Source organism: Hippoglossus stenolepis, chromosome 8 (genome assembly GCF_022539355.2).
Source record: "Hippoglossus stenolepis isolate QCI-W04-F060 chromosome 8, HSTE1.2, whole genome shotgun sequence".
NCBI lineage: Eukaryota > Metazoa > Chordata > Actinopteri > Pleuronectiformes > Pleuronectidae > Hippoglossus > Hippoglossus stenolepis.
The window spans coordinates 5,627,993-5,653,840 of NC_061490.1; the positions used below are offsets into that span (position 1 = coordinate 5,627,993).

At 39.6% G+C, this 25,848-nt stretch overlaps 1 protein-coding gene across 4 annotated transcripts in view; it reads right to left on the reverse strand.

Annotated features, from left to right (window-relative positions):
• The window catches only part of LOC118114256 (trafficking kinesin-binding protein 1), a 47,201-nt gene extending 23,016 nt beyond the window's left edge, over nt 1-24,185 (reverse strand). Inside the window, exons 1-4 of one of the 4 annotated variants that reach the window (XM_035164597.2) lie at nt 23,925-24,185; nt 14,240-14,649; nt 8,404-8,519; nt 5,080-5,274 (exon numbers count right to left, since the gene is read on the reverse strand). In XM_035164597.2, coding sequence (XP_035020488.1) covers nt 5,080-5,274; nt 8,404-8,407 — 199 coding nt within the window. In that variant the 5' untranslated portion in view covers nt 8,408-8,519; nt 14,240-14,649; nt 23,925-24,185. Of the gene's footprint in view, nt 1-1,049; nt 2,558-5,079; nt 5,275-8,403; nt 8,629-14,239; nt 14,650-23,924 lie in introns of those variants that run through there. The other 3 variants (XM_035164599.2, XM_047341014.1, XM_035164598.2) reach the window with 3 other exon arrangements.
• Between the last annotated feature and the right edge of the window lie 1,663 nt (nt 24,186-25,848).

A 25,848-nucleotide genomic window follows, 5' to 3' on the forward strand; every position in this document is an offset into this window, starting at 1 on the left:
CAGGCGATAGCTAAGTTTCATAGATCATCGAGACATGGATCAAAACAAGCTGCATCACATGTGACAACAAAACCAAGACAAGACAGGAGAGAGAGAAAATGATAGAAAGGTGTGGAGAGGGAGGAGGGAGGGAGGCTGGCAATAAACCTACCACTGCTATAACATGTCACATGGCCAGGCACCATTGGTCCTCCACCTGGCTGTGTGTGTGTGTGTGGATCAATCTGTAGAACTATAACTCCCACAGTTACACACTGTAGCTGCAAGACAATAAAAACAAGGTGTTGTAACAAGCTGGGGAACATTAAATAAATGCACTGCACAAAATTCTACGATAATAGGGGTAAGCTCTGTAGCCAAATGTTACTCTCAATACTGATTTGTTTGCTACTGTTTGTTTTGTTGTGGTCTCTGAAACCAATAGTTACATTGACATATTAAGCCATTTTTTCTCTGTGTCCACTGTGTCCAAGTCTTCTCAACATATCTATTCTTACAATTAACATGGGAATATGTGACCTGTAGGGCGGCATGGTTCAGAGCCAACAGAAAAGAACCGTGCCGACTCGCACTTCCTACATGTACACCCACAGTCATAGAAGCTACTCCTTTGGCTCTAATTCTGGAAGCCACACTGACTCAGCTGCCACAGAGACAACACCTGTTACATCACCTACAGTGTCCAGCAGGTTGTCTTTGACAGAAACAAACAGGAAGAAATAAGTCAACGTTGTTTCAAGCCTTTTTCATTCTCTGCAAATAAATAAGGGTTTAAAATTCCACCCGGCCCTACAAGACATACAGTATTCATGCCACCCTCAAAACACTTAATGAGTTTTCTTTATAGCTAGAGATTTGGATCTAATACAAAAATGTCTCCCTAGCCTCTAGGCTGCTCCTGTCTTGTTTTGGTACACTCTGAGCATTATATCCTGCAATAGATAAGCTCCCTGTCCCAGCATCAAAGTATATGTACAGTCCCAACAACACCACTCAAGTACTGTGACTCACAGGTCAGTGCATGTAACTGTAGCAGACTGTTGTCTTACCATCAGTGCACTCTTCATAGTACCAGTCCAGTTCATAGTAGTCTGCCTTGACAAACCTCTGGCCTCTGCTCTGGCTTCGTCTCTTCATCCTCACTGATCTACACACAGCTGTATGCTTTCCAATGTCCCAGCATACTTAGCTGTAGCATCTCCTCCACTGGTCAGTCAGTGAGTGCCAAGTGCTGCTACCCCAGCATGCTTAGCAGTGACCAGCTGGCACTGTTGGTGGGAGTCTGCCCAGGCTCGTCATATGTTCTCTGTGCCCCTCTCATTAGCAGCAAACTGTCAGCCTACGATGCTCCATGTTTGTTGTGGTGCTGGTGCCATTTTTTTTGTGTGTCATCTTATTGTCCTTGGTCGATCAGGAATTCCTGATTCCTGACAGTCATTGTGCCGCCTTCTTCAATCCCTCTCTTTCTTCTCTGTCCATCAGTTTGACTCAGTCACTCCACAGCTTCAGTCAGATTTGATCCTCTATCCTGTTCATATCCATTTAGAGCCTCATGTCAATTTTTGCTCCCGCCAGTATGTCCTCTGTCCGAGTCTTTCTGAGGTCAAATTATAACCATTGTCCTCCCTTTTGTAACAGTCCTTGCTCAGTGACAGCACTACCTCTACACATGGACATCTCTTCACAATGACTCAACACAGAGGTACAGAGAGTGAGCGAGCAGCAGCAGCAGCAGCAGCAGCAGTCACGGGTTTTGCAGCAGAAGTGATGATAATCATGACACAGTGGGGTGGGCGGGTTTAGATAACGTCAACAGCCAATCAGGCAGAGCAGTATCCCCAGCTTGCTCCCACCCCCGTTCCTATGTAAGCATCTATCCCTCCTCTCCTCTACTTCGTCCTTCTGTGCCGTTGCTATAGTAACCAGGCTCAGACTCCAAGGCCTGAGGCTGAGCAGCATGTAGAGGAGAGTTAGTGTAGCGTTGGCAGAGGTGACGTGGCTAACCCAAAAATGAATGAGCACAAAAGGTATTCAGTGATTGGCTGTTTTATCGGGGGAGTGATGAAACGAACACATGCACAGAGAATGGCAGACAGAGAGCAGGGGTCTGATCTCAGCAAAAGCAAAATGCTAAGTATGCTGCATCTCAAAGACAATACGAGCTAAATTCAATGTCAGCCTGATACTGCTTCTAATGAAAGGAACAAGTTTTAATCAACACATGTAAATGCTCACAGGCTAACAGCACACTGCCAAACAGATGCTTATAGGAGGAAAAGCGGTATTTGTTTCTGTAATGTATGTTATGTAACATGTTGTGTTACATGTTATGTTATGTACTTGCAGATATTTCTATACTAATAAAGTCAGAACTAGAGCCATTACTGCTCCAGACCTTACTTCTGTGATGCAGTGATGTTAAATCAGCTCAATACCGCTCCACATGTGCTATTACTGCATGACAAGGCATGTAGTATAATTACACTCGTTGTGTAGTATGAAAAGTCAATATATATATATAAATCTTAGATGTTTCTAATACTTTTTGTGCAAAATTGCAGTTGCTTTGAAACTATAAAATTACAATAAAAACAAATCAGTGGGGGGAACCCCTGATTTACCTGTTTTTTCTGCTATACTAATAATAGTATTATTACCAATATTCATTATTTTCTTTTTTAAACCAGTATTACAAATGTTGTATGCTTTGTATTTAATTTTGTGTTATATTTGGGTGTGTTTTTCATATAAGCCATTACTGGTTTCTACCATAGTCCACACACATTCTTACCTGTTCATTTATGCATTTAATATTTATGTTGTGTAAAATAAAATAAACTACCGGCTGTATACAAGACTATTTTACAATTCATGAAAACAAAACAAAAAAAGCAACTTTCTTTTAAAGACAAGTCACTTTACCTAGTTTGAAAGCATGTGGTCACTAGGATGAAAAGGACAACTCCAGCATGATAGCAGCTGGAAGCAAGCAGATAGCAAGGACAAAATGCTGATCAGTGGAGTTTGTTGCTCAACAAGCAGCTTTCTCAAGGCCGCAATCTGACAGAGACAATGTCCCGCAGGCAGGTTTTGTGGTGAGTGAGGAGCTAATAACTAAGAAACTAAAATTCCATTTTTTGCTAGAAACAGATAAAGTAAAATTGTTCCAACGTGTCAGTTTGTTTCAAAGAGCTGTCATACAGCTGATTGCTGATATGTTACAAGATATTGATAAAACACTGAAGGACACCACAACAAGTGTCCAGTTTCCCTCTTCTGGCCTGAGATAAAACAAAAATACAAATATACAAATTAAATTTGAGGGAGGAATTACTGTCTCTGCAAGAACTATAGAACTACCAAAGTTGATGAATTGTTTTAGCTAGTTGCTTAGGCTAAAATCAGCTGTGAGCATCATCATCATCATCTCCATCATCACATCTTGCTAATGTTCCAGCCATTGCATTAGAGAGAATGATTCCGTATGGCCCCACGAAAGTATGTTATAAAAATTGAAATGCCTCTCGATGCCGCGCCCCCCCCCCCCTTATATAAATGTGGTACATTGAATAATCCTCTGAGGTGATCAATCATCTAAAAGGAAATAAAGATCTCACCTCTTTATTGTTGAGCCTAAAATCCCATATTTAAAAAAAATCATATATAAATATATTTGTGGTAGAGATTCTCCACTGACCTCTTTTAAATGACTCTTCAACCATATCAACTACAAATTAATTGTTATTTTTTTCATATGGTTGATAATAATGGTCACCAGCTACATAATAGCTTGACTGGGAACATTTACCAACCAGAAAACGACCTTCTCTGTTGACTGAGTCACAACATGGAACTGCTCTAAGGTTGTTTTGTATTGGTCAGCTGCCTCCGTGTCATCATCTCCTCTAACATCCTTCTCAACCAGTAGGTGACACACTTGAATTAATGATAAACCACTTGGATGGTATAATGTTGTGTACGTGAACCACTAACTTAAAGCCTAATTCAGCAGTTTCAGCAACTGGAGCTTCTTGTTAAGATGAAATTTGAAGGTAACACGTATTGATGCTTAAGACCTATACAACCCTTTAAGATGGTTAGTATGGTTAACAATTTCATCGGAGAGAAACTGCACAACACAGCTCAAACTAAACAGCTCTATGACCAGGATGACACCAGTATAACCCCTTCACTGCTCATCAGGCGTTGGTCTTGGGGAGCCATCTGCAATAATGAAGAGCAATGTGCCTCCAGTGGGGCTGGATAAGGAATTGGAACTAATACAGTTACAATAAACCACACAAGTAATGTTGTATATTTAGTAAAGCAGCCCTAGCAGAATATCCTGTATTGTTTCTGATGTAACAAGGCCTTGTCATTGCCTCTTAGCCTGGCTGACTGATCAATGTCAAGTCCGAGGTGTCCATGTCGGCATGGGGACTCGAGGTAAAGTTACAATTCTTCGTTGAGCCTATTTATAAGACGCTCAGCCTATTTTTAGAATCCTATTTTTACTCTGAGTATCTCTTTAAACCGACATGAATTAGAACTGAATAATTTATTGTGAAAAAGAAAACACTTTACGTTTCCTTGGTGTGTCTTGTGCAGTGTGTGCACTGTGCACGTGTAAGCCTGCCTGTGTGAAGCATTTGAATGCAAGAGAGTGCGTGTGTGGCTTGAGGGCAACCACAAGACAACTTTTACTTTGATCAGACACATGCATAACAACACAACAGAGCAGTGAGTGCAAAACAGCAGCCACCGGAGAGTAAGAGAGAGACCGGTCAGGTGTGTTTGTTGTGGCAACCATGACCAGCCGTCACAGCCACACTGTGACGGGCATTTGGCCATATCTCTCTCTCCCTTTCTCCCTCTCTGATTGCTGCTCAGTCAAGGTCAATATGAATCTTGAATCTCAAACATCTCCATCTTAAATCCTCAATGTCACTGTTCAATAAAAGTTTCGTGAAGGTTAAATCTAAAAGTCAATTTTTCTGTCTCTAGTGTGACTTCAGTTTTGAGCTTTTAACATTTCAGCAACATATCCATTAATATTAGAAGAGTATATGATGGACTTACAGAAGTATTTGAGGGTCTCCTCTATCTGTTCAGTGGTCAGTTCGAGGGCGGAGTCGGGGGCCACCAGTGGCGTGTGCAGCCAGTCATCTTGGTCGTAGCCGAAGATGGTGTCAGCCCTCAGCTTGTAGACCGGCAGCTGCTCCTCCAATAAGCTGATGATCTCAAGCTCTGGCAAATCAGTACTGTTACACACATCTGAGGAAAAACACAGAGAGACACTGTACAGTAATTGTTTTCTTCTTTGGCAATAATATTTTTCTTAAATCTAATTTTGGAATACAGATAGGCAGTGGAAATAAGCAATGTTGTCATCAGCGGGGACCAAGGTTGGTGATGGGCACAGTGCCAATTCTGGTCATTTTAATTGATTGGATAATCCTATTTTCAGCTGAATCCAAAGAAGACATGTCAGCAGTTTATTTGAATTGAAAGTACATGATGCTCTCTAGTGGCCATCTCAGGAACTAGCCAGCTACAACTTCTTTGTAGCACTCAGGAAAGGTTCATTTATGTCCAATTGCATCCTCAGGTAAATCAAATTAAATTAGTAGCTTAGTTTAGTACCTGCACTGCTCATCTTAGATGGTATTAAATAATACAAATGAAGTGATACATGACAACAATGATGTGAGAAATATAAAAATGATATACATATGTATATATACACATATATCCCCTATTATCTAGACTCATATTTTCTCAAAACCCAATAAAAGTAATACAACAGTATCACAAACCTCACAATACATATTTGTTTCCTTTGTATACATTGTTTTTATTCTTTGTTAAATTTTACAGAATTTATTTCTCTTCTCTTTGTGTAGCGAGCTGATAGAGATTCAGTATAAATTTGACAAAGGAACATTAAATGTACAAGTGGGGACGGTTGGAAGGGAAGTCAACGCACTAACTTCGAGACACTGCTGTCAAGGAAAAGTCATATAAAAAAAAGACGCTGAGACATAAAGGATTAGTGATGACAGTAAAAAATGAACTACCTCAAGCAGTGTTTTTCTGACTGGGTAACAATGTAAAGTAACTGTAATCCTTTGTGGTAACCAAACCAGTCCAGAGCCTTCAACTTCAAACCACTGACTCAACATTACATATCTGTGCTGCAGTGGAAAACTACATAATCTTACCTAAGCTTTGGGCTATGTGCCTCACTGCTCACACATCACTTTAGTGAGCTACTAAAAGACGCACACACATGTTAAGAGAGCATATTCTCTCTGTTCACACAAAGAGTTTAGGTTTGAGTGACTTTTTCTTCAGAAATGTCCAAAAGAGAAGCTGTTAGACGGAATGAGAATGAAGACACAGTCCTCCTCTATTTCTGTCTCTGTGGCCCTCATCTGCTGTCTGTCCCTCTTTCTTCGTCTGTCCATCTATGTCTCTCAAACAATGCTGTCTCTCACAGTTTGCTAATCCAGACTGAATGACTGACTGTGCTGAAAAGGGAAGGAACCCACACACACACACACACACACACACAACAGCTGGTGAATCATTCAGTGAGCACAGCCAGTGAGGTTTCAACACAGGAATAAGTATTAGACTGAGTTTAATGACGTTAAATAATGTTTTTAACTAATTTGTGCATCCGAGAATATTGTGATGACTCTACGATATTCTTGTTCTTATTCTTCATCCCATGACAATACATTCCTATAATCTATTTTCATGAGACACTGGAGCAGACAACAGTTCTGTTAAGTTTGAGCAAAAGGTTTTATTTTGTCCTCTTTTTTGTTTGTTTTTTATCTGTACACTGGTAAAGCTATCAACCATATAAACTGTGAAGTTGACCATTAGGAAGTATCAACCTATAAAATTGTTTGAGAACTCCTTTAAATCAAACCAAATAGTATTGAAATAAACCTGATTCTGAAGAAGATGTGACTCCTGATTCACAAGATTTCCTCCTGCACTGATATGAAATATGACCTGTGCAATACAGCTCCTAAAACGAGGACTGATAGGATGTGGACAAGGATAATAATAGCACAAACTCCTCGTGCCGAGTGTTCTGACAAAAGGTCAATGGAGACAGAAAAAAGGGACATTGTGTGTGTGTTGTAATGGGTAAAGAAAAATCATAGTCTCAGTTTTATGATCTCCGTCTGTCAAATCAAAAGAAGCATCATAAAAGAATGTATTAACTTCTCTGAGTTATATTGCATCAGTCTTTAGCACAAAACATGTTAACCAGGACTGTCCAAAGTACAAAGTAAACACACTGTCTGTGGCAACAGTGTCATTGACTGAAGTGAATATTGATCTATTTGTGATGTTTTCTCTGTTGCTGTTCTTTGATACAAGTTTGAGACAATAAACTATCATATCATATTTCTTACAGGTCGTCTTTACAATTTTGTATAGCAGTGACATATTAAGGGGTACTTTTTTACTGAACTTAAGTATTTAACAATCATACGATGGCTACATTTCAAGTTTTGACTGCTTCACTTAGAAAGTTCGAGTTCAAGTCACATTTTCAAATGTAAATATGGACAGCGGTCACAGAGAAAAGAAGCTGCAGGGACATGCCAACATTAATAGCAGCTATAGGAGCCACCAGAGGAAGAAAGTTCAAGTTCAAATGTAAGAATAGGCCACTGTGACACTGTCAATCTGAGCAATCAACAGAGCAACACGTGCAAAGGACACAGACAAGGGTCAACCTAAAGATCAGGACATTAATGGAAATACACTGATGAATAATTACACAGAGCCATTAACTGTTTGGTCAAAACAAAGGAAACTTTTCCACTTGATCGACACATGACCCAACACTGCACACACACTGTTAGTGTAAAGTATCACTACACTGAGACGGTAAATGAGGTCACTGAAGAGAGAAGAGTCTACAAGCACATGGGCGGAATTCAAACCAGCCCCTCACTCTACTGGTGTCAGACTGTAGAGTCACATGGATATGACTTTTCAACCGTTCCCGAGACGAATGGCTGCATCCTGCCAGGCTGCAGAAGAGCCGAGTCAACCTTTTCACGACACTTTTACCGCAAAGTTTAAAATCCAAACCAAACTGGAACTTGTATATTCATCGGACTTTTTAAACAAAATAAAAATGCCGAACTTGTAAAGGCACATCCCTAAATATTTCCTTAAGTACAATGGAGAGAAAAGGGAGGTAACAACTAAGTGACTCACTGACGAACAAAAACAAAACACACAACAGAGAGAAGATTGAGAGATAGAGACAGAGAGAGAAGTCTATCCCGGTGTTACCCAGACTGGTCTTAAACATGACCAGTGACCAGCTGAAACTGGCAGAAAAACCAAGCTGTGCAGTGTACTCACTCATGGTGCCTGAAGCCCGACAATCGCCGACTCCCCTGCCCTCCGATCACATTTTCCACTGGTCCAGTAGACGGCAAGGTCGCAAGAAATAACAGAGAGGAAAGAGAGTAGGAGGGCTGAGAGAGAGGAAGAACAAGAGAGGGGGAGCGTAAAAGTTTTAGAGGACGGCACTGCATGCAGGCGACAGAGAGAGCACGAGAACAAGAGGGAGAGAGAGAGAGAGAGAGAGAGCGGGGAAAAGAGGAAGGAGGAGTGAAGAGGAGAGTCTTGAGCCAAACTGGTTCGTCATGCCTGACATGCCAATGATGGAATCCACATGGACCGCCCAAACCTCCCTCTGCCCCCCTCTCTCTTCTTCCCAACAGACCCAGCTGGTCTCTCTCTCTCTCCCCCTCTCTCTCTTAGGTAAACACAGTTTGGATAATACCAGGCTGTTCCTACTGTTTTCCTATCCATGTTTAAAGCTGCTCTGGCAGAAGATTCCTCTATATTAGTCTCTAACATGGATACATGGACCTGATTACAGATGAGACTATGCTACTGTTTAATTCTGAAGAGTAGAAGTGCAAGTTTAAAGCAGTATTCACTGCTGAGCAACAGGTCATCTGAGCGGATTTGAACACTGTCACACAGCGATAGTCATGGCCTGCACAACACAAGCCAAGCTGCAGAAGAAAAGCTGCCAAAACTCCACTCAGTGTGTTTTCCATGTAATCCTAACAGATCCCAACATCTGGCAGCAAACGTATACCTAAGCCAGTGTACAAAAGAATTAGATGAGGAATAATAAGTGGTCTAAAAAGCAAGTGTTTGTGAGTGTGTTTCTCAATTTCCTTTAAACGTGACTGGTTAGGCTGTGTCACATCAAGTTTAGAAAGAAATATCAAAATGTTTAATTCAAAAGAGCTTTTATTAGTTTTTAGGAACACCTCTGAATATAACTTGTTACTGGTGTATGATGAAACCAATCCATAATAACATGTGAGTGAGGAGACGGAAAAAAAAAAAAAAATCTGCTGTACTTTCAAATTTCCCATCACATCCTCCTTTGTGTAAGTCAGCAACTTGGTGGCCTCTTGGTGGTTTCTGCTTTTTAGACTATCACTGTCCTTTGATGATAAAAGTCCCATCAAGTATTTCCACACCCACTCCATACAACCAAATACTTCTATGATGCAGCTGCAGCTAGGGCCTGTTCAGAAATAGACTGGGCTACAGTTGAAAGCTGCTGCCGCTTACAGGGCGTCCGCACATGAAATACAGGAGAGTACGTCGACGTGGTCAAATAACACTGTCTATGACGTGTACGTGAGGATGGCTGTACTGAGGTGTTCAGATGTCACTAACACTGTAAATGTCTGAGTCCAGTGTGTGTGCACAGGTCTTCACCAAGGTGTTAGCTTGAATAAGGATAATTAGCACCAAATTAGCACCAGTCCAAGGAAAGGGAAGTGGCACATGTTCAGTCATAGGGAAACTAGCTTTAAACCAAAAATAGTAAAAGGTCAGTTGCACGTGTGGAGAACCATCACATTACATGACATTGGGTTAAGGTTACTGAATGTAATTTCAATGATTTGTTGGGGGTGTCAGTCAAGATAGTTGCCCATTTGATCTCGTTAGAGACACTGATCCAAAACCAGTAAGTTAGAAAATAAGGCCCTGCTCAGACCTGGTATCAAGGTTTGTCCTGAGAGATCCGATCACAAGCGGTCTGGCTAAATTTGTCTGTTCACAGCTACATGTGTCTCCTGTTATTACATGCAAATCATCACAACTGTCATTTGTGTTCGCGATGACAAAATTGTTCAAAGATTTTTCCAATGACAATGTTTGTGTGTCGACACAAGCCAGAGAGTGATAGAGAAAGAGAGTGAGCGGAGTCAGGAAGGACTGAATGAATGAATGCCGAAGAAAGATTTCAAGAATCTAAGAAAAGTATAACAAATGATGATCAGTGTTGATAGTGTGATGGTGTTCACATACAAATCAACGTATGCACACTGAGAAGTGAAAATATGTTTAAGCTGTAGCGGGTCAGAGGACGTCAGCTGAGTAGTTAGTCCTTCATATGTGGCCCAGGAAACATTTACGTTCACACAGCGAAGAGAATGTAAATGGTACTTAGTGCTGACCTTTTGTGATCTGATCACTCAGGACGGATGTTAATACCAGGTCTGAACGGGATCTAGTACAATGTTATATCACTAAACTGTGCCACTGAAGTATTCAGTAGAAAACTGATAAATGGACAAAGTATTTCTTTAAAATTAAATAAAGCTACATTTTCAAATATCCTGTGTTATGTAGCATCCACAAATGTAGTGGCTGGAAACAATCAAGTGAGGAGGAGGCCCAGACATGACAGGACATGAGGCTGTAACAGATATGTAAACACGCGACGTCATACAACCTTTCACAACACAGAGAGAAAACAAGGTGCCTACTTTTCTGCCTCTGTGCTGCAGGGTGAAACTAATCTGGCCAAATGTGTCACTGTCTTCAACCACCAAACACACGCAGATCAGCCTGTTGAGGATGCAGTTAACCAGTCTCTTTACTGGTGTTGCTACAGTGGATCATTTACACCTTCATGTACAAAAACACTGTATCCATGACAAAGGTATAGTTCTTAAGTACAGCAAGTTCATTTAAAATCCTACAAAATGACAACACTCTTCAAATAAGGTCAAATACTCTGACAGACGGATGTAACAGCACACAGAAGTGAATTTCCCAACACAAACATAATAGTTTTGCTCACTTTATCGCGACGCCAACAGCCAGGTCAACATAGTTTCACGTTACGTAGCTGCATCTCGACTGTGCGTATGAAACGAGTGAACAAGAACCAAAGTCAACACAATGGCTGTTTTAGCACGCCTCGGTTGGATCAGAGTCAGGCAGCAGACTCAGCAGTTTGAATTCTGCACTGCTCGTCCACTTACATAACTTTGCCTCTGTCTCCTCTCTGTCTGCCTGTTTGTTCCTGATCCCTCTCTTCCTCGCCAAGCATCCCATAATTTCACAGTTACTCAACTCTTTACATCACCGTTGGCTGGTAACCACGGAGAATCAACCTTACGCCCAGGAACTGCCCCCATGGCAATGAGCTGCTCCATTCAGCTCTTTGTGTTCATTTTTCCTGCAGACTTTGTGAAAGCACACACGCACACGCACACACACACACACACACACACACACACACACACACACACACACACACACACACACACACACACACACACACACACACACACACACACACACACACACACACACACGTTCAACTAGATAAGTAGGCAGAAAGAGATAAAGAAAGATGAGGTGGAAGAACAGTTACAGAACTAACTTAGAATAGAAAGTTTGTTATACTGTTCTTATCATACCAGCAGATGGCAGCACTGACTTAACCACCTCCACAGTCCTGCTCCTGAACGACTGTACTGCTAAAGACACGTGACTACAGCAGATATTACCACAGAATGACATTTCCACATGTGATTTTACAAAATACGAGTGTTGCTCTATTGGCTGTTGCACCAACATGCAACCACTCTTGGTCAGTTTGAAATCAACAACCGAATAGTTTAGCTTCTCTTGTCATTTAAACTTTGACAGCAACAAATAAAAATCTTTACACATGAGAATACAAGACTTTGGCCGACATTGAAGTCAAACAAACTGAAATAGCAACGCCTCTGGGACCGTGGAATCTAAATATATTTTTAGCACTTGATGAAGATAAAGAAACAGTTTGAGCAGAACTGGTCATAATAAGCATCAAACACGCTTTGCAGGACGACTGAGACTGACTGCACTATACTGTGTTACATCCTTTTCATGTGTCCAACATCTGCTTACATAAGCATGGTTTAGTGGCATGCAGTAGTAGCAGCCATTAAATGGATTTGGGGGATTTTTGTATATTTATAAAATGTCATTATCAAAACTTCATGTCAAAGAAAATTGAGTCTTGATATGTCACAGTTTAACCATAAACTACATTATAAAAAAACTGAAATGAAGAAATTAAATTTATTTTTTACATTCCTACGATGTGAGATATAGACCTCTGGCTTATTTTTGCTTTGCAGATATTGCACTCACCATCTTTGGAGAAGTAGATGCATTACTGGCTGTTAGAGTGATAAACTTTGAACTGAATTATTTGATGAAAAGATCAAATCTGCAGTCTCTGCAATTACAGGTCATACTTAATTGATATAATGGTGAAATTCGGACTAATGCCGATTCTCACCATATGACTCTGAGAGGCTAATATTGGCAAACCGATAAATTGGTCCGGCTCTAGTAGCCATTAATGAACTGATTCAGTGGACATGATAAAGTTAGTGTTCCCTCACAGCATATGGACCAGAATATGCAAACAGACAACACAAATAAAGAGATAAAAACGTACTCAAGTAAAATTAAATGTACTACATTCATTTTTCTACTTGAGTCAAATTAAGTTGTTGCTTTTAAATATACTTTAATTATTAAATGTAAGGTACTTGCTTATTCCCTAATGCAACAGTCTACTACATCATTATGGCTGAGTCTCAGCAGAGGCCTCTTCAGAGTCCTCTTCAGAATCAGAATCAATTTTCGATGTTTCTTCATCAATGTGAACATGTAACAAATTGCATTGTAAAAATGTGGAGTAGAAAGTACAGATATTTTCTGATATATGTAGTGGAGTAAAATAAATATACTCATGTGAAGTACAGATACATGAAAAATGTACTTAAGTACATCACCACACTGCACTACAGTTGAACAGATGGATGGATGGATGGACTGCAGGGCCAAGTATGTGTTTGTATTCAAGGTAAGAAACATTGTTGCCTAAGGGGACCTTATGTTGAAAACAATACAAGGAACTAAGGGTCAAGGGGGGTGTGTGTGTTTGGGAGGACCTTTTCCTGTAATTTGTGTGAGTGAGGAACTGCCATAACCCAAATCCCTGCTGAACTCACTCTTCATTCAAGCGCTGTACACGTGCTTGGAAATCTTTATCACCTTACTGTGGCCAGGCCAGATTCAGATGTTTCTCATTACACTTAGTGGAGACATAGCATGGTTGCACTTATCAGATAGAGACTTTGCTGGACAGCCTGGACTCATGCACTTATTCTAATGCCCACACAGTCTTACTACAGTCTCAGCTCCGTCTTGTATGACGACTTTAGAGGCTGATTCTAAAAGATTTGTCCATCATCAGTTTTTTTTTCAAAAAATGTGGGCATGGGACATTCAAGGCTGCTGCGTGATTAAACTGTTAGCATCGCCACACACTCATCTTTTCTGTGACATCACATCAGCTGTTAGAAGCATCTAATTCAGACTGCGCAAAGAAAGAGGATGTGCCACGGCAGAGCTAAAGTCTGAACACTGGAGACAAGACATTAGTGATTCTCTGCTCCCCTGGAGAGGAGGATGGTGGAGAGGGGAAAAAGGAGGGGGGTGAGTGAAAGAGTTGACAGAGACTGTCCACTGGGAGCCCTTCTCTCGTTCCAGTGCTGGTTTATACAATGAGCTGAGGACCCATAGAGCTGCTTCACTGACAGGATGTGACATGAGACAGAGGGGTCACAGAGAGGGACAGTTTCTCACAGCTACACACACCACACACACTCTTTCCCCCCCACATCTTCAGCCTGCAATGATCCTCCCATCTTATTCTAAACCATCAGAGCTTAATGTCTGTTATTGTTGGAAACTTATAATTGGGTGAAATCATCTTTAGAATTTTATAGTATGGTCGTGCAAAGACTTATGGATTCCAGTGCAATTGTCCACATATGGTTTTAACACATGCACGCAACATTACCTGTAATGGTCTCTGCATCTCTGTAGGCGGCCGCGAACTCCTGGAGTGCAGCCGGTAGACTCTCAGTCTCACTGACATACTCCTCCACCTCACTTGCCAATGGGAGCCGTGGGTTGTAGAGATGACACGTGCATATGTGGTCCAAAGACAGATTAGGGGGTGGGGCAGTGGAGCAGGAGCAGGTGTGGGGAGGAGGAGTCTTCGGGTCCAGCTTGACGCCGAGTGGTTACCGATTTAAGGCGGGACCAGCCATGGACTAAAGTTGGACTTGCCAAAAGTAAAATGGGACAAACTAGATTCTTCCTGAGTGCATTATTGGACTTGAAGTGTCTCACCAGCACGAGACAGGTTGCGCCGGGTGCAGAACCAGAACAATGCACTTGGCTTTACAGAAGCTTTTCAATGAATACCTGCAGGAGAAAAGAGAAGAAGACTGTTAATTTGCAACCAGTTACTGTTATGAATGACATTTGTAATATAAAAATGAAACGTGCATTAGGCTTACTAAATATAAAACTCATTTGTTTAATATGTATATACAATATATTATTTTTACCTTCCTGTTTCCTAAACCACACTAAGCAGTAGTATTTATAGACGTCGGGTCAAAATCATCTGCATAATGACTGCTTCATACACAGAGCACGTGCTCAAGTGTGGATAATTATAGATGTGAGTGACTCTACTTCACACTGTTATCAGTTTATTAGGTTTAATACAACAGTCCCATAATAAGTCATATGTTTATAATGTCCTTTGTTTGCTCACAATGTGTCAGAAGGATATAGATTTATTTTAATGACAGGGGCAATAATTGTAATATTGGATACAAGTGCACTAATCTAATGTTCTGTTGCTCTCATAAGGGGGGTAGATATAATATTAGAAACGTATAAAATATATATATAAACAGCCTAAAATGACAAAATCAGAATGTCTGTTCTATCCCTGTTGCATTTAGCAGGTGTCTAGTCACCCATAATAACCTCTTTACTGTGTGTATGTTTGAATCTCATGAATCCAATGCATGCAATATGAAGCAAGTAAATATATTAACTTAAAGCATCAAAACGATCATATCAGAACAAAAAAAGTGATGACTCGACGTTACTAAGAACACTTCAGATGATATAAAACAACGGCTTTTATAACTCAAACCGGAATATTGAGAGAGTTGTGCTTGGAGTGAAGCTGATTATCGTCCGGACACCAATTCAACAAGACCCCTCCCCATATTTAGCCACTGATGAACTAAACAACGGGTGAGATAATTCTATAATTGTCAATTATAACAATAAACTTGGCTGAAAAGCTAAAGAGGGCAACACAAGTACAACACAGTCAAAACACCCAGCCCCACACTGCTGAGGAACTCGGCTAAGTTTCTATTAATAGTTCAACCCTTCAGCGCATACACACGTAGTCATGTCTCCATGATTTCAAAGGACATGACATTACAGTTACTACTTGCCTATCTCTTACCTCAATGTCCTAAAAGTCCCCACAACATGAGTAATACCTGGACCACACACACACCTCAAGTCAAGCTTCTTGACATGTTCACCCCGACTCACTCTCTATCATCACTAAATAACACAGCTGAGGTTTTCTGTTGTACCACACCTTCCTTTCCTCCGTCCGTGTTTCTCCTTTCTTTCTCTCCATCTTTCTTTTTCCACCCTCCTCTCTAGTTAGACATACTGAGTCAGAACCTGATGCCTTGTGGGAAGCAAAATTTAGGTCATGAAGTTTCCATTATTTAAGAGGACCGCGAAATGCCCAAACACTGTTGCTAATGACAACACACCATACAGTCACTGCAAAACAAAACGTATGACAGGCTGCTTAGACCCTCGTGTTCTATATATCAGGACCTGACGAGAATTTCCTGCATCGTGTTTGTTCTAACCTCCTAAACACTACACAGAATCATAGGACTTGTTATAAACTCAACTTTCACTTCATAGCTTGATCCCCTGAATTAATAACATTATAATTAGTGTAATGTTGACCAAACAGTACTGTATTTACCCACTAAAGTTCAAAAGCATCAGGATCAACAGCACCAGAATCAAACATGTTATAGCCACAACATTCCCACTGAGCCTCACAATGACAAGGCTGGGCTGAATCCAGTTTAGAGGAAGCAAGTGCTCAAAAACACAATAGTAATTGCAATTTTCTCTCTTAGGGACAAGGTGTGATTCCCCTAATTTCTTTAAAAGACAACAGAAATTCATTCTTTCTTGATTTGTAATGTTTGCAGTGCAGTTTTTTTTTACATGCAATGACATACAGTATTTGTCCAGATACTAAACTCTTGGTCTCAAAGGGAAAGGTATGTGAGAATATGGCCATCTAAACATTTGGTAGGTGATGTCATCTGCAGTTAATACAGAATGCAGCAGCTCGCCCTCTCACTGCTAAAAGAAAGCGTGATCACATTACACCAGTATTGGCGTCTCTTCATTGACTATCCCTCAAATTCAGGTTTGATTTTAGGAATGAATTGCTTTTTTAAAAATATTTTTAATGGGCTGGCACCACTTTATTTAATTGAACTAATGCACCGTTCTTCACACTCCATCCCGCACACTTGAGGTTGACCAACCTGAGGTTTCTTGATGTCCCAAGAAATAGACTCAAAAATAGACTTTACAGTGGCTGCCCCTAATCTCTGGAAGAGTTGACCTACTCATATTAAAACCACTGAGACCCTAGAAACCACGACACCACTAGTTACAGCTTCAATTGTTCTTAATAACCCCCCAAATGCCCATTAGTGTAAAGAAAATTTGTTTTCATTCTAGAGTCCAGTGACTGAGAACAGTCAAGTAATGAAGTCTCTTTCCCACGCAGGATTTCTCTGTGCTCTAAACTGCAACAATATGGACATTACAACACAGACCACAGAGATTCATTCTCCTGCTCATAGAGGAGCCGCACCACCCAAGCTCTCCTTCTCCAACTGACATCTACCCTACGAACCTTGTGAATTAATATTTATGTTTTCCATCGCTTCTTCTGCAACAATGAAGTCAAAATTGAAGAATGTGTTCTGTGATAATCTGCGAGAAGAACTCTACTATCTGCAGCCTGTGTGTGTGTGTGTGTGTGTGTGTGTGTGTGTGTGGGGTCTCTTCACAGATATGCAGAAACACAGAAATATAAAAAATCACAAATGTTTTGAGAAATTAAAGTGCATCTGGATCACATGAGCACACTGGCAGCCTTTCAACAGATATGCCCATGAGTCTCATGTTCAAATTCTACAGAAATAGTCACAACACTAAAATGAGGTTCTGTGGGAAATGTGGCAGCATTCAAACTAAAGATATGTGCGTGTGTGTTGACTCCTTTATGACATGCATGTCTCCAATGGAGCCATATAACAGTTAGTATGTTCAGTGAGGCACTGATAAGATTCAGAGACGTAGACAATGTAAATGTATTATGGTGTTTGTAAGAGTACTGCAACAGAGAAACGTATTATTAAGGAAGACCTGATGTTTTCACAAAACCACATTTACTTCAATGTATTTTTGCCAGAACCTATATTTTACAGTAGTTTTAACATGTTTATTCGTTTTTTATGAATTTTTATGATCTTGAGTCGTTTGATCTTAGCTGTCTGTCGTACAAAAGCTAATTCCATTTACATGATGAAAGAAAACCAGACTAGAAATAGAGCAGTGTAGCTGCAAGTTCACTTGAGTTTGTTTCCATATAACAACCACCATCTAAGATCTGTTGTTGCTAGACACAGCTGCCAAACAAGTGCAAGAACAGAGACTGAGTAGTAATGACGACAAATACATCGTTTACACGTCAACTCTGTGACTTGGTTGTCGTTTAATTAATTATTTATTATCAAAATTAAAACATTTATTTCTAATTGAAATTTGAAAATGTTTACAATATTATTTGAACTTTAAAGACTAATTTCTGCTCCTGAGTAACTCTACTTTATGAGCAGAAAATGACCAACACTTGACAGACAGCAAAACCTTGATTAGTTATGTGTTAAACCTCCTCGCGGTGTTTACACAATTCATAAGCATAACACCGATACATATATTGGACTTTTGTTGTGTTGCAATTAATAAAAATGACATTGTGATAATTAGATATTGTCTTATCATCCATCAGCCGTGCACAGATGCAGCTTATTTGCCAAAACACTTTTCGGCACTTTACTCTAATAGTCAATATGTCAATTCACAATACATGCCACAACAGCACTTTTAAGCAGCGGAGGTTTTTTCCTTGCTGGAGGGGATTCTCTTACTTTCAGTATAATGCAGACCACTTTGACTGGGGGTGTAGAGCTGCTTTCTATCATGTAATGTGTGTGACCTTGTGTGTGTGTGTGTGTGTGTTCTGGTTAATGGAATACAGAAGGACAAACTGATGCACAAGCATTTCCGATGGCCGTCTGTCTGTAAGCACGCTCACATGCCGAGACTGACTGGCTCGGAGCTATAGGACATAGGAAACACTGTATACACCATAAACAACTTCCTGTGAATGTTCTTTGCTGTGAAGCCCTCGGGGGGATGATTCTTTACAGGGGACAGAACGTTTGAAAAATAAACTGCTTCAGGACCTATTATTGAAACACTGACAGATGGGAGCAGGTCCATATAGAAGCCTGTTAATATGTAACTGTCTCCATAACAACATCATGGTGAGAGGACCTACATATGTTAATCTTCTGCAATACAAATCACTGGTCATTATAAACCAGGGGCCTACAGTAAACATAGGATTCTATTGAAAACTAAAATGTCAACATTACCTTAAAACAGCTTCATTACACAGGAGCCATGCTTAAAGCAGTGTTAAAGCTCAAACGTCTACTGTTTGATTAAATGTTACAAGTTCAGTGCATAAACCTCCTTTTCTCCCAGAATCAGAGTGGGTGAAAGTCCTTCTGTCTTTCCCTAAGCAAAATGCTAATGTTATTATATGTATCTATAATGTTACATTATTTAGACTGAAACCGTTCAGTGTCAGTATTTGTTTTACAACCTAATTCAAAGTGAACAATAGTGACACTAAAATGGTTGTTGTGGATTTAAAAATGTAATTTCTCAATGTTAAATGTTCACAGCAACTTTCAACAAAATGTAATGATTTAGAGTGAAGTTGTAAATGAACGCGTCCAGGCCGCAGAACTTCCTGTCAGACACTTTACAATCAATGCATCCAATCAATATTCCAATAGCTTCCGTTTGAGCAGAGATGAAATCGAAAACACAACTTTTTAGTCAGAAGCAGCAGTGACATGGATAAGAGAACTTCCAAAAGAAACTGATACTACAGAGCTGATACAAGAATGTTGTTCCTTTTTAAATTACACTTAATTTAAAAAGACACTTTTATTTTGCTTCAAAATGGTCAAAACTTCATAAAAAACGGAACAAATTAAGTAACGAAAGTAAGTTCGGAGAAAATCTTTGCTTTGGCCGAGACACAAATTAGTGGGAATACGCTTTTTTATATATATATTTTTTAATAAGGTCATAGACTTACTTACCCCACTGACCCTAACCCCATTTTCTCCCCTCGTGAGTCATGTTCACATCATCATCAAGTACAAAACGTCCACATTTATCCACTCCCGGGAGTTCAATGCGTGTCATAACGTTGCACCAAAATAAAGAAGAAGAAACGAACATGGTCACCAGGGTGGGATGTTTCCATCACTGTTGATTGGAGCCTGAGCCGATAAAAAACTTGTCTCACTGCAGAGTCATTTGCTCTGGGAGTGTATCCATTCTTATTGCAGACAAACGTCAGATGGGAAAGGGAGTTAGTGGGTTTTTTGACCAGTGGAAAAGGGGCTTAAAGGGATAGTTCACCGAAAAATGAAAATTCACTCATTATCGACCCACCACTCTGCCGATGAAGGGGTGGATGAAGCGCTTGAGTCCACCAAACACTTTTGGAGTTAATAATTCATGAAGTTACTTTAAGATCACTGGTAATGGCAACTGGTAATTTGCCTGGTTTCATACATTCATGAGAGCACTCTGTCCCTCACTCACATTCAGCGTACAATAAATGTACTTCAACAGTACATTTACTACACATTAATAAGTCATTTGTCCATCACTAACATGGACTCACACAGTCTCAGTTCAGTCGTCTTCACAGGACATTGTGAAGACCAATGAGTCACATGATCAGTCAAAGGAAACTGAGACGTTTTTTCCCAAATCACTTAAATCCCTTCATGTGACGCCAGAGATGAACACCTGAGGAGCTCTGTGCAACCGAGAAGATACAAGCAAGTTGTTCTTCCAGTGGAAAAGAACTGATGGACGATCATGACCGTGTGTGCCACATGTTGGAAAGCTGTGCTCAAGGGAGACAGGAGGAAACCACATCCAGGACAGACCCTGATATGTAATGTCCATTAGAGGAACTTTACTTTGACTTTAGTTCTTGTCTTACATGATTGTACCAAATCATTTTGAAAACAATCAGATACTTGAGCTATTCTTCTGCTTGTTTGAAGCTTAAATATTTGTTACTGCCATTATTACTACTGGTGAAATAAATGGTCATTGATGTGCCAACATATCAGTCCTGTCACAGTGTCAAGTCAACATAAGGTAAACAAGAATAAATCCCAGAGGAAACGCTAAAATAAAATCCCTTCACTGAGGAACAGTAAAGTTAATGTTCATCTAAAACCTGATAATGAGGTGTTTTTATCGTCTGATTTTACATGACATAGCTCAGCAAGTCATATATCCATAAGGTTAGTGATAGTGTGTTGTAAAATGAGCCAAGTTAATATTGAGGGTCCTGTTCATAAAAGCAACCTTTGACCTTTTCTATCCTTTCACAGAAATGTCTACCACTGTCAGTGTTCACACACTTTCCAATTCAAGGACTTTTTGCAGATTTTACTGGGACAGACAAAGGTTGATAACTGTTAGAACACTAAAGTTTATAATGAGAACGTGCTGACTTTACAGAAGCTCAAAGACAACACATCAAAAGAGAGAGGCTTAAATGTGTGAACACTTAACACTCAGATGGGCTGTGTTACAGTGATGGCAGACCAAAGGATCTCGTGCAGCCTATTGACTCATTTCTATTTTTGCTCAGAATAAATGAATTGAAGCAAGAACCTGTGAGTACGGTGCAATATACAAGGCCTTGATCAGTCTCTATCACACTTACTGTCTATGTGCTTACAGAACAGAACATTTGCACTATCGTTATGTAATATTAATACATATTTGAATATAATAATTTCTGCTTGTACTTAGTTGAATGTGAAACCATAATAAACAAATTCATGTTTGTGTTATGTGAAAGGGGAGAGATGCAGTTAAAAATACACTGTGAAATCACAGGTCCGGCCAGGATAACTTATTTACCATGTGCTACAACTCTGTGTGTGTGTGTGTGTGTGCGCGGCGAGACAGAGGTCAGATAAGAACAAACACAACGCACCACAGCCCATCTGTCAGTGTCTCTGTCAGAAATATGAGCTATCTGTTTGCTTGGCTGTGGGAACGTTGTCAGAAGTCTCTGTGTTAACACCACGAGGCTCACTGTGTGCGTGAGTGCGTGCGTGTAAGTAGTGAGACAGTACGCAGGCCTCACTCAGCTCATGTGCAGTTAGTTGGCAAAACCAACTGAAGCCTTATTTAGCGTCTCAGAACTGGCTGAGAGACCCTCGTGCACAGCTCAGATTCAATGAAAACCTCTGACTCCTCAATACTGCAACAGCTTATCTGAGGAAGTCAGACTTAAAACTTTTTCAAATCTTCTCCAAAAACATACTTTTACTAATACTGATGTTTCTTTTATCATTTTCTTTTGCCATTACTTTCAAATTAGTACTATTTTATCTGCTGTCTTTGATTTTAAATCATTATATCATTTGCTGAAATTGTCTTAATTTGCATCTGGTCTTTGTTTCATATTCTTGTTTTTATTTTGTCCTCTTCAACATCTAAATGCTCCCACTCTCTCAACAACAAATTGTATTACCACAGTTATGCAGACGACACACACATTTACATAACCATACCACCAGGGGACTATAATCCCATTCAAGTATTGACTAAGTGCATAGAATAAATCGACAATTGGATGAGTCCGAATTTCCTCCAGTTAAACAAAGATACAACTGAATTCATTGTTTTTGGAGATAGGGAGGAACAATTAAAAGTCAGCACAGTAAAGTCAAAAACCACAAACCAAGCCAGAGATGTTGGTGGAGTCATAGACTCAGACCACAACTTAAACAGCCAAATAAACACAACTACAAAGTCGGTTTATTACCATCTTAATGAACATATCGAGGATTAAAGGACTTATGTCTCAGCAGGATTGGAAAAAAACATTTATCTTCAGCCGACTTATATTGTTATGGTGTGTTTACAGGTCTCTCTAAAAATCCTAAATCTTAAAAGGCTGCTGCTCGAGTCCTCACTAACACCAAGAAAGTGGACCACATCACTCCAGTTCTCAGATCTTTATACTGGCTCCCAGTCTGGGACAAAACATATTTCTGTTCTACTGCTACGTTATGAAACATCCAGACCCCTCAGGTTTTAGGAACAGGTCTGCTTTCTGTCCCCAGAGATAAAACTAAACCTGGACAAGCAGCGTTCAGATTCTGTGTGGAACAAACTCCCAGAGAAGTGCAGGTCTGCTGCAGATCTTAGTTCTGCTAAGTCAATGCTGAAGATCTTCCTGTTTGCCACGGACTTTTATTAACTCCAATAATTACAAATTTCTTACAATGCACTGATACTTTCAATCTAGTATATAAGATTTAATTTTATTCTCTATTTAAATGCTCCTTTTTAATATTATGGTTGGTTTTTTGCTTTTTGTCGAGATGCCTTTAATACTGTATGTAAAGCACTTTGAACTGCCTTGTTGTTGAAATGTGCTACACAAATAAAGATGCCTTGCCTCTTTGTGAAGCACTGTGTAGCGGCTGTTTTGAAGGGTGCTATATAAATCAAGATATCACCATTACTGTACTTTTAAAGTGTGTGCACTTCATGTACTAGATGTAACTAGATGTAACCAATATATGTAAAAGAACCACAATGTGCAGAGTTTGAGGTTATCATGCTACAGTAATATTTATAATTGGTTAACACAAGTAATTGGCTAACAAAAAACTTTCATAAACTCAAACTTTATTCATATATATATATATATATATATATATATATATATATATATATATATATATTTTTTATTAACCAGGTGACTAATACTCAGCTCATGTCACTGGGCATTAATGGACAAAGTCTGTGAGAGTAGATCAGACTGAGAGAGACTCTTAATGAGTGGAGGCAGATCTACTGCGACAGGATTAGGCATCAGTCTTATTACAGAGAGTGAGACAAAGAAAAACAGAAGTAACAGATCAGAGAACAGAAACCAGGAGCCCACACGGTGCAGCTGACCTGAGACAGCACAAACAAAATGAATGTGTTGTTCATCCAGAGATCACATGAAAACATCCGATGTATGAAGTTATAGTGTGAAGTAACAGAAAGAGTGAGACACCACACGAGTTACCGAACTGTGGGACTCTCTCTCTCTCTCTCTGCACCTGCTCCAGTTTTATCATCTCCACATGACTATGAAACTTGAAAACGACTGAGTCCGCATGCCCTGTAAAGATCCGACTCACCTCAGGAGACCAAATTATTCCGATTTCTCTGTTCAGCTCCTCGCGCCTCACTTCACTCGCAATTTGAGCAGAAACGATACGATGCCAACCGGATATGAAGCTGTGAAATCCACCGGCTCTGAGGCGACACAGCGGCCGAGTGAGGAGGTGAGTTCAGCGGCTGTGATTCAGTCCGTCAGCCCCGAGGATCCGTGGTTCTAAACTTCTCTGACTCTCACTTCGCCTCCATGTGAAACCAGCCTGAGAAACGCTGGATGCAAACAAAGCGGCTGAGCGCAGCGGAGTCAAGGTACAGAAAACATGGAGGCACATCCGGTGGAAGTACTTTCAAAATAAACTGATTATGAGCATTTTCCTTTCTCACGGACACAATATTCTGATATCAACCCGATTGAGACAATAAGCCGAAGACTGTGCCATGTAAACAGCATGATTACCTCAACCTAAATAAATTCATACCCAGAATAATCAATAATCGAAGTAAGACACGTGGACACAGTGTCAGATTCGGTCAGCTCTATAGATTCAGTAAACTCCATAGATTCAGTAAACTCTATAGATTCAGTAAACTCTGTAGATTCAATAAACTCTATATATCCAGTCTGCTCTATAGATTAAGTCAGCTCTATAGATTCAAGAAAACTCTATAGATTCAGTCTGCTCTGTAGATTCAGTAAACTCCATAAATTCAGTAAACTCAATAGATTCAGTCAGCTCTATAGATTCAGTAAACTCTATATAGATTCAGTCAGCTCTATAGATTCAGTAAACTCCATAAATTCAGTAAACTCTATATAGATTCAGTAAACTCTGTAGATTCAGTAAACTCTATATATTCAGTCAGCTCTATAGATTCAGTAAACTCTATAGATTCAGTAAACTCTATATAGATTCAGTCAGCTCCAAAGATTCAGTAAACTCCATAGATTCAGCCTGCCCTATAGATTTGAGCAGAGCCACACATCATTAAATATATTTTGAAAATTGTCACTTGTTCAAGCACACTTTGGTTCTTCAAAAAAGCTTAGCAAATAAAAAGTCTTAACAAGTGACGAGTGTATTAAAGACCACTGACGGGGCAGGGGCACTTCAGGGGCCAATTAGATTTCAGGAGGGGCCCCTGAGTTCACCCCTGATTCATGTAAACATGTAGACTGCTTTATCTTATTATAACATCTTTTAGTTTTCATAGCCTTTTGTGACATTGATGTTTGGCCATTACCGACTGCTTGGTGACACATGTCCTTAGTTTAACTTTAAACAAAATGGAAGAGTAAGACTTATAGCTTTTGCAAAATTCAAAAGAAAAATTGTTGCATCAAGCATTATATATATTTCACAATAACGTTTTGAAATTCTGGTTGGAATGTTTGAGGCATAACATAATGTGGATTTGTTGATATTCTATGAGCAACACAGCTAAACATGATGATCAAAATAATGTCAGAATAAGAAAAGTTGATTATTGGTGTCCAAACGTAGTTATTAATATATTATAATGTGCAGAGTTATCTTCCTTTGAATTTAACATGCTAGAGTAATATTTATACAATGTGACTTAATTATAATAATAATAATAATAATAATAATAATAATAATAATAATAACAATAATAATAAGAATCCGTATTATTAGTAATAATATGTATTATAGCACTTCACTGTCTATTACAGGATTTTTTTTTTACACATGCATATTAACACTGAATTGCACAGAAGACACTAAATTACTGCTGCCTTTGTAGTTAATGGTAGAAAACTGCACCTTTCCTGCTCAGATCTCTGGAGTTGAAGGAAATATACCAATTTAATTGTTTAATTTATTTATTTGGTCATACAATGATTTAAGAAGCAAATTGAAACGCTTTTACTATTTGAATCTATCTCTTGCTTTTATTTTGTAGATCGAAATACTTTCAGAGGAA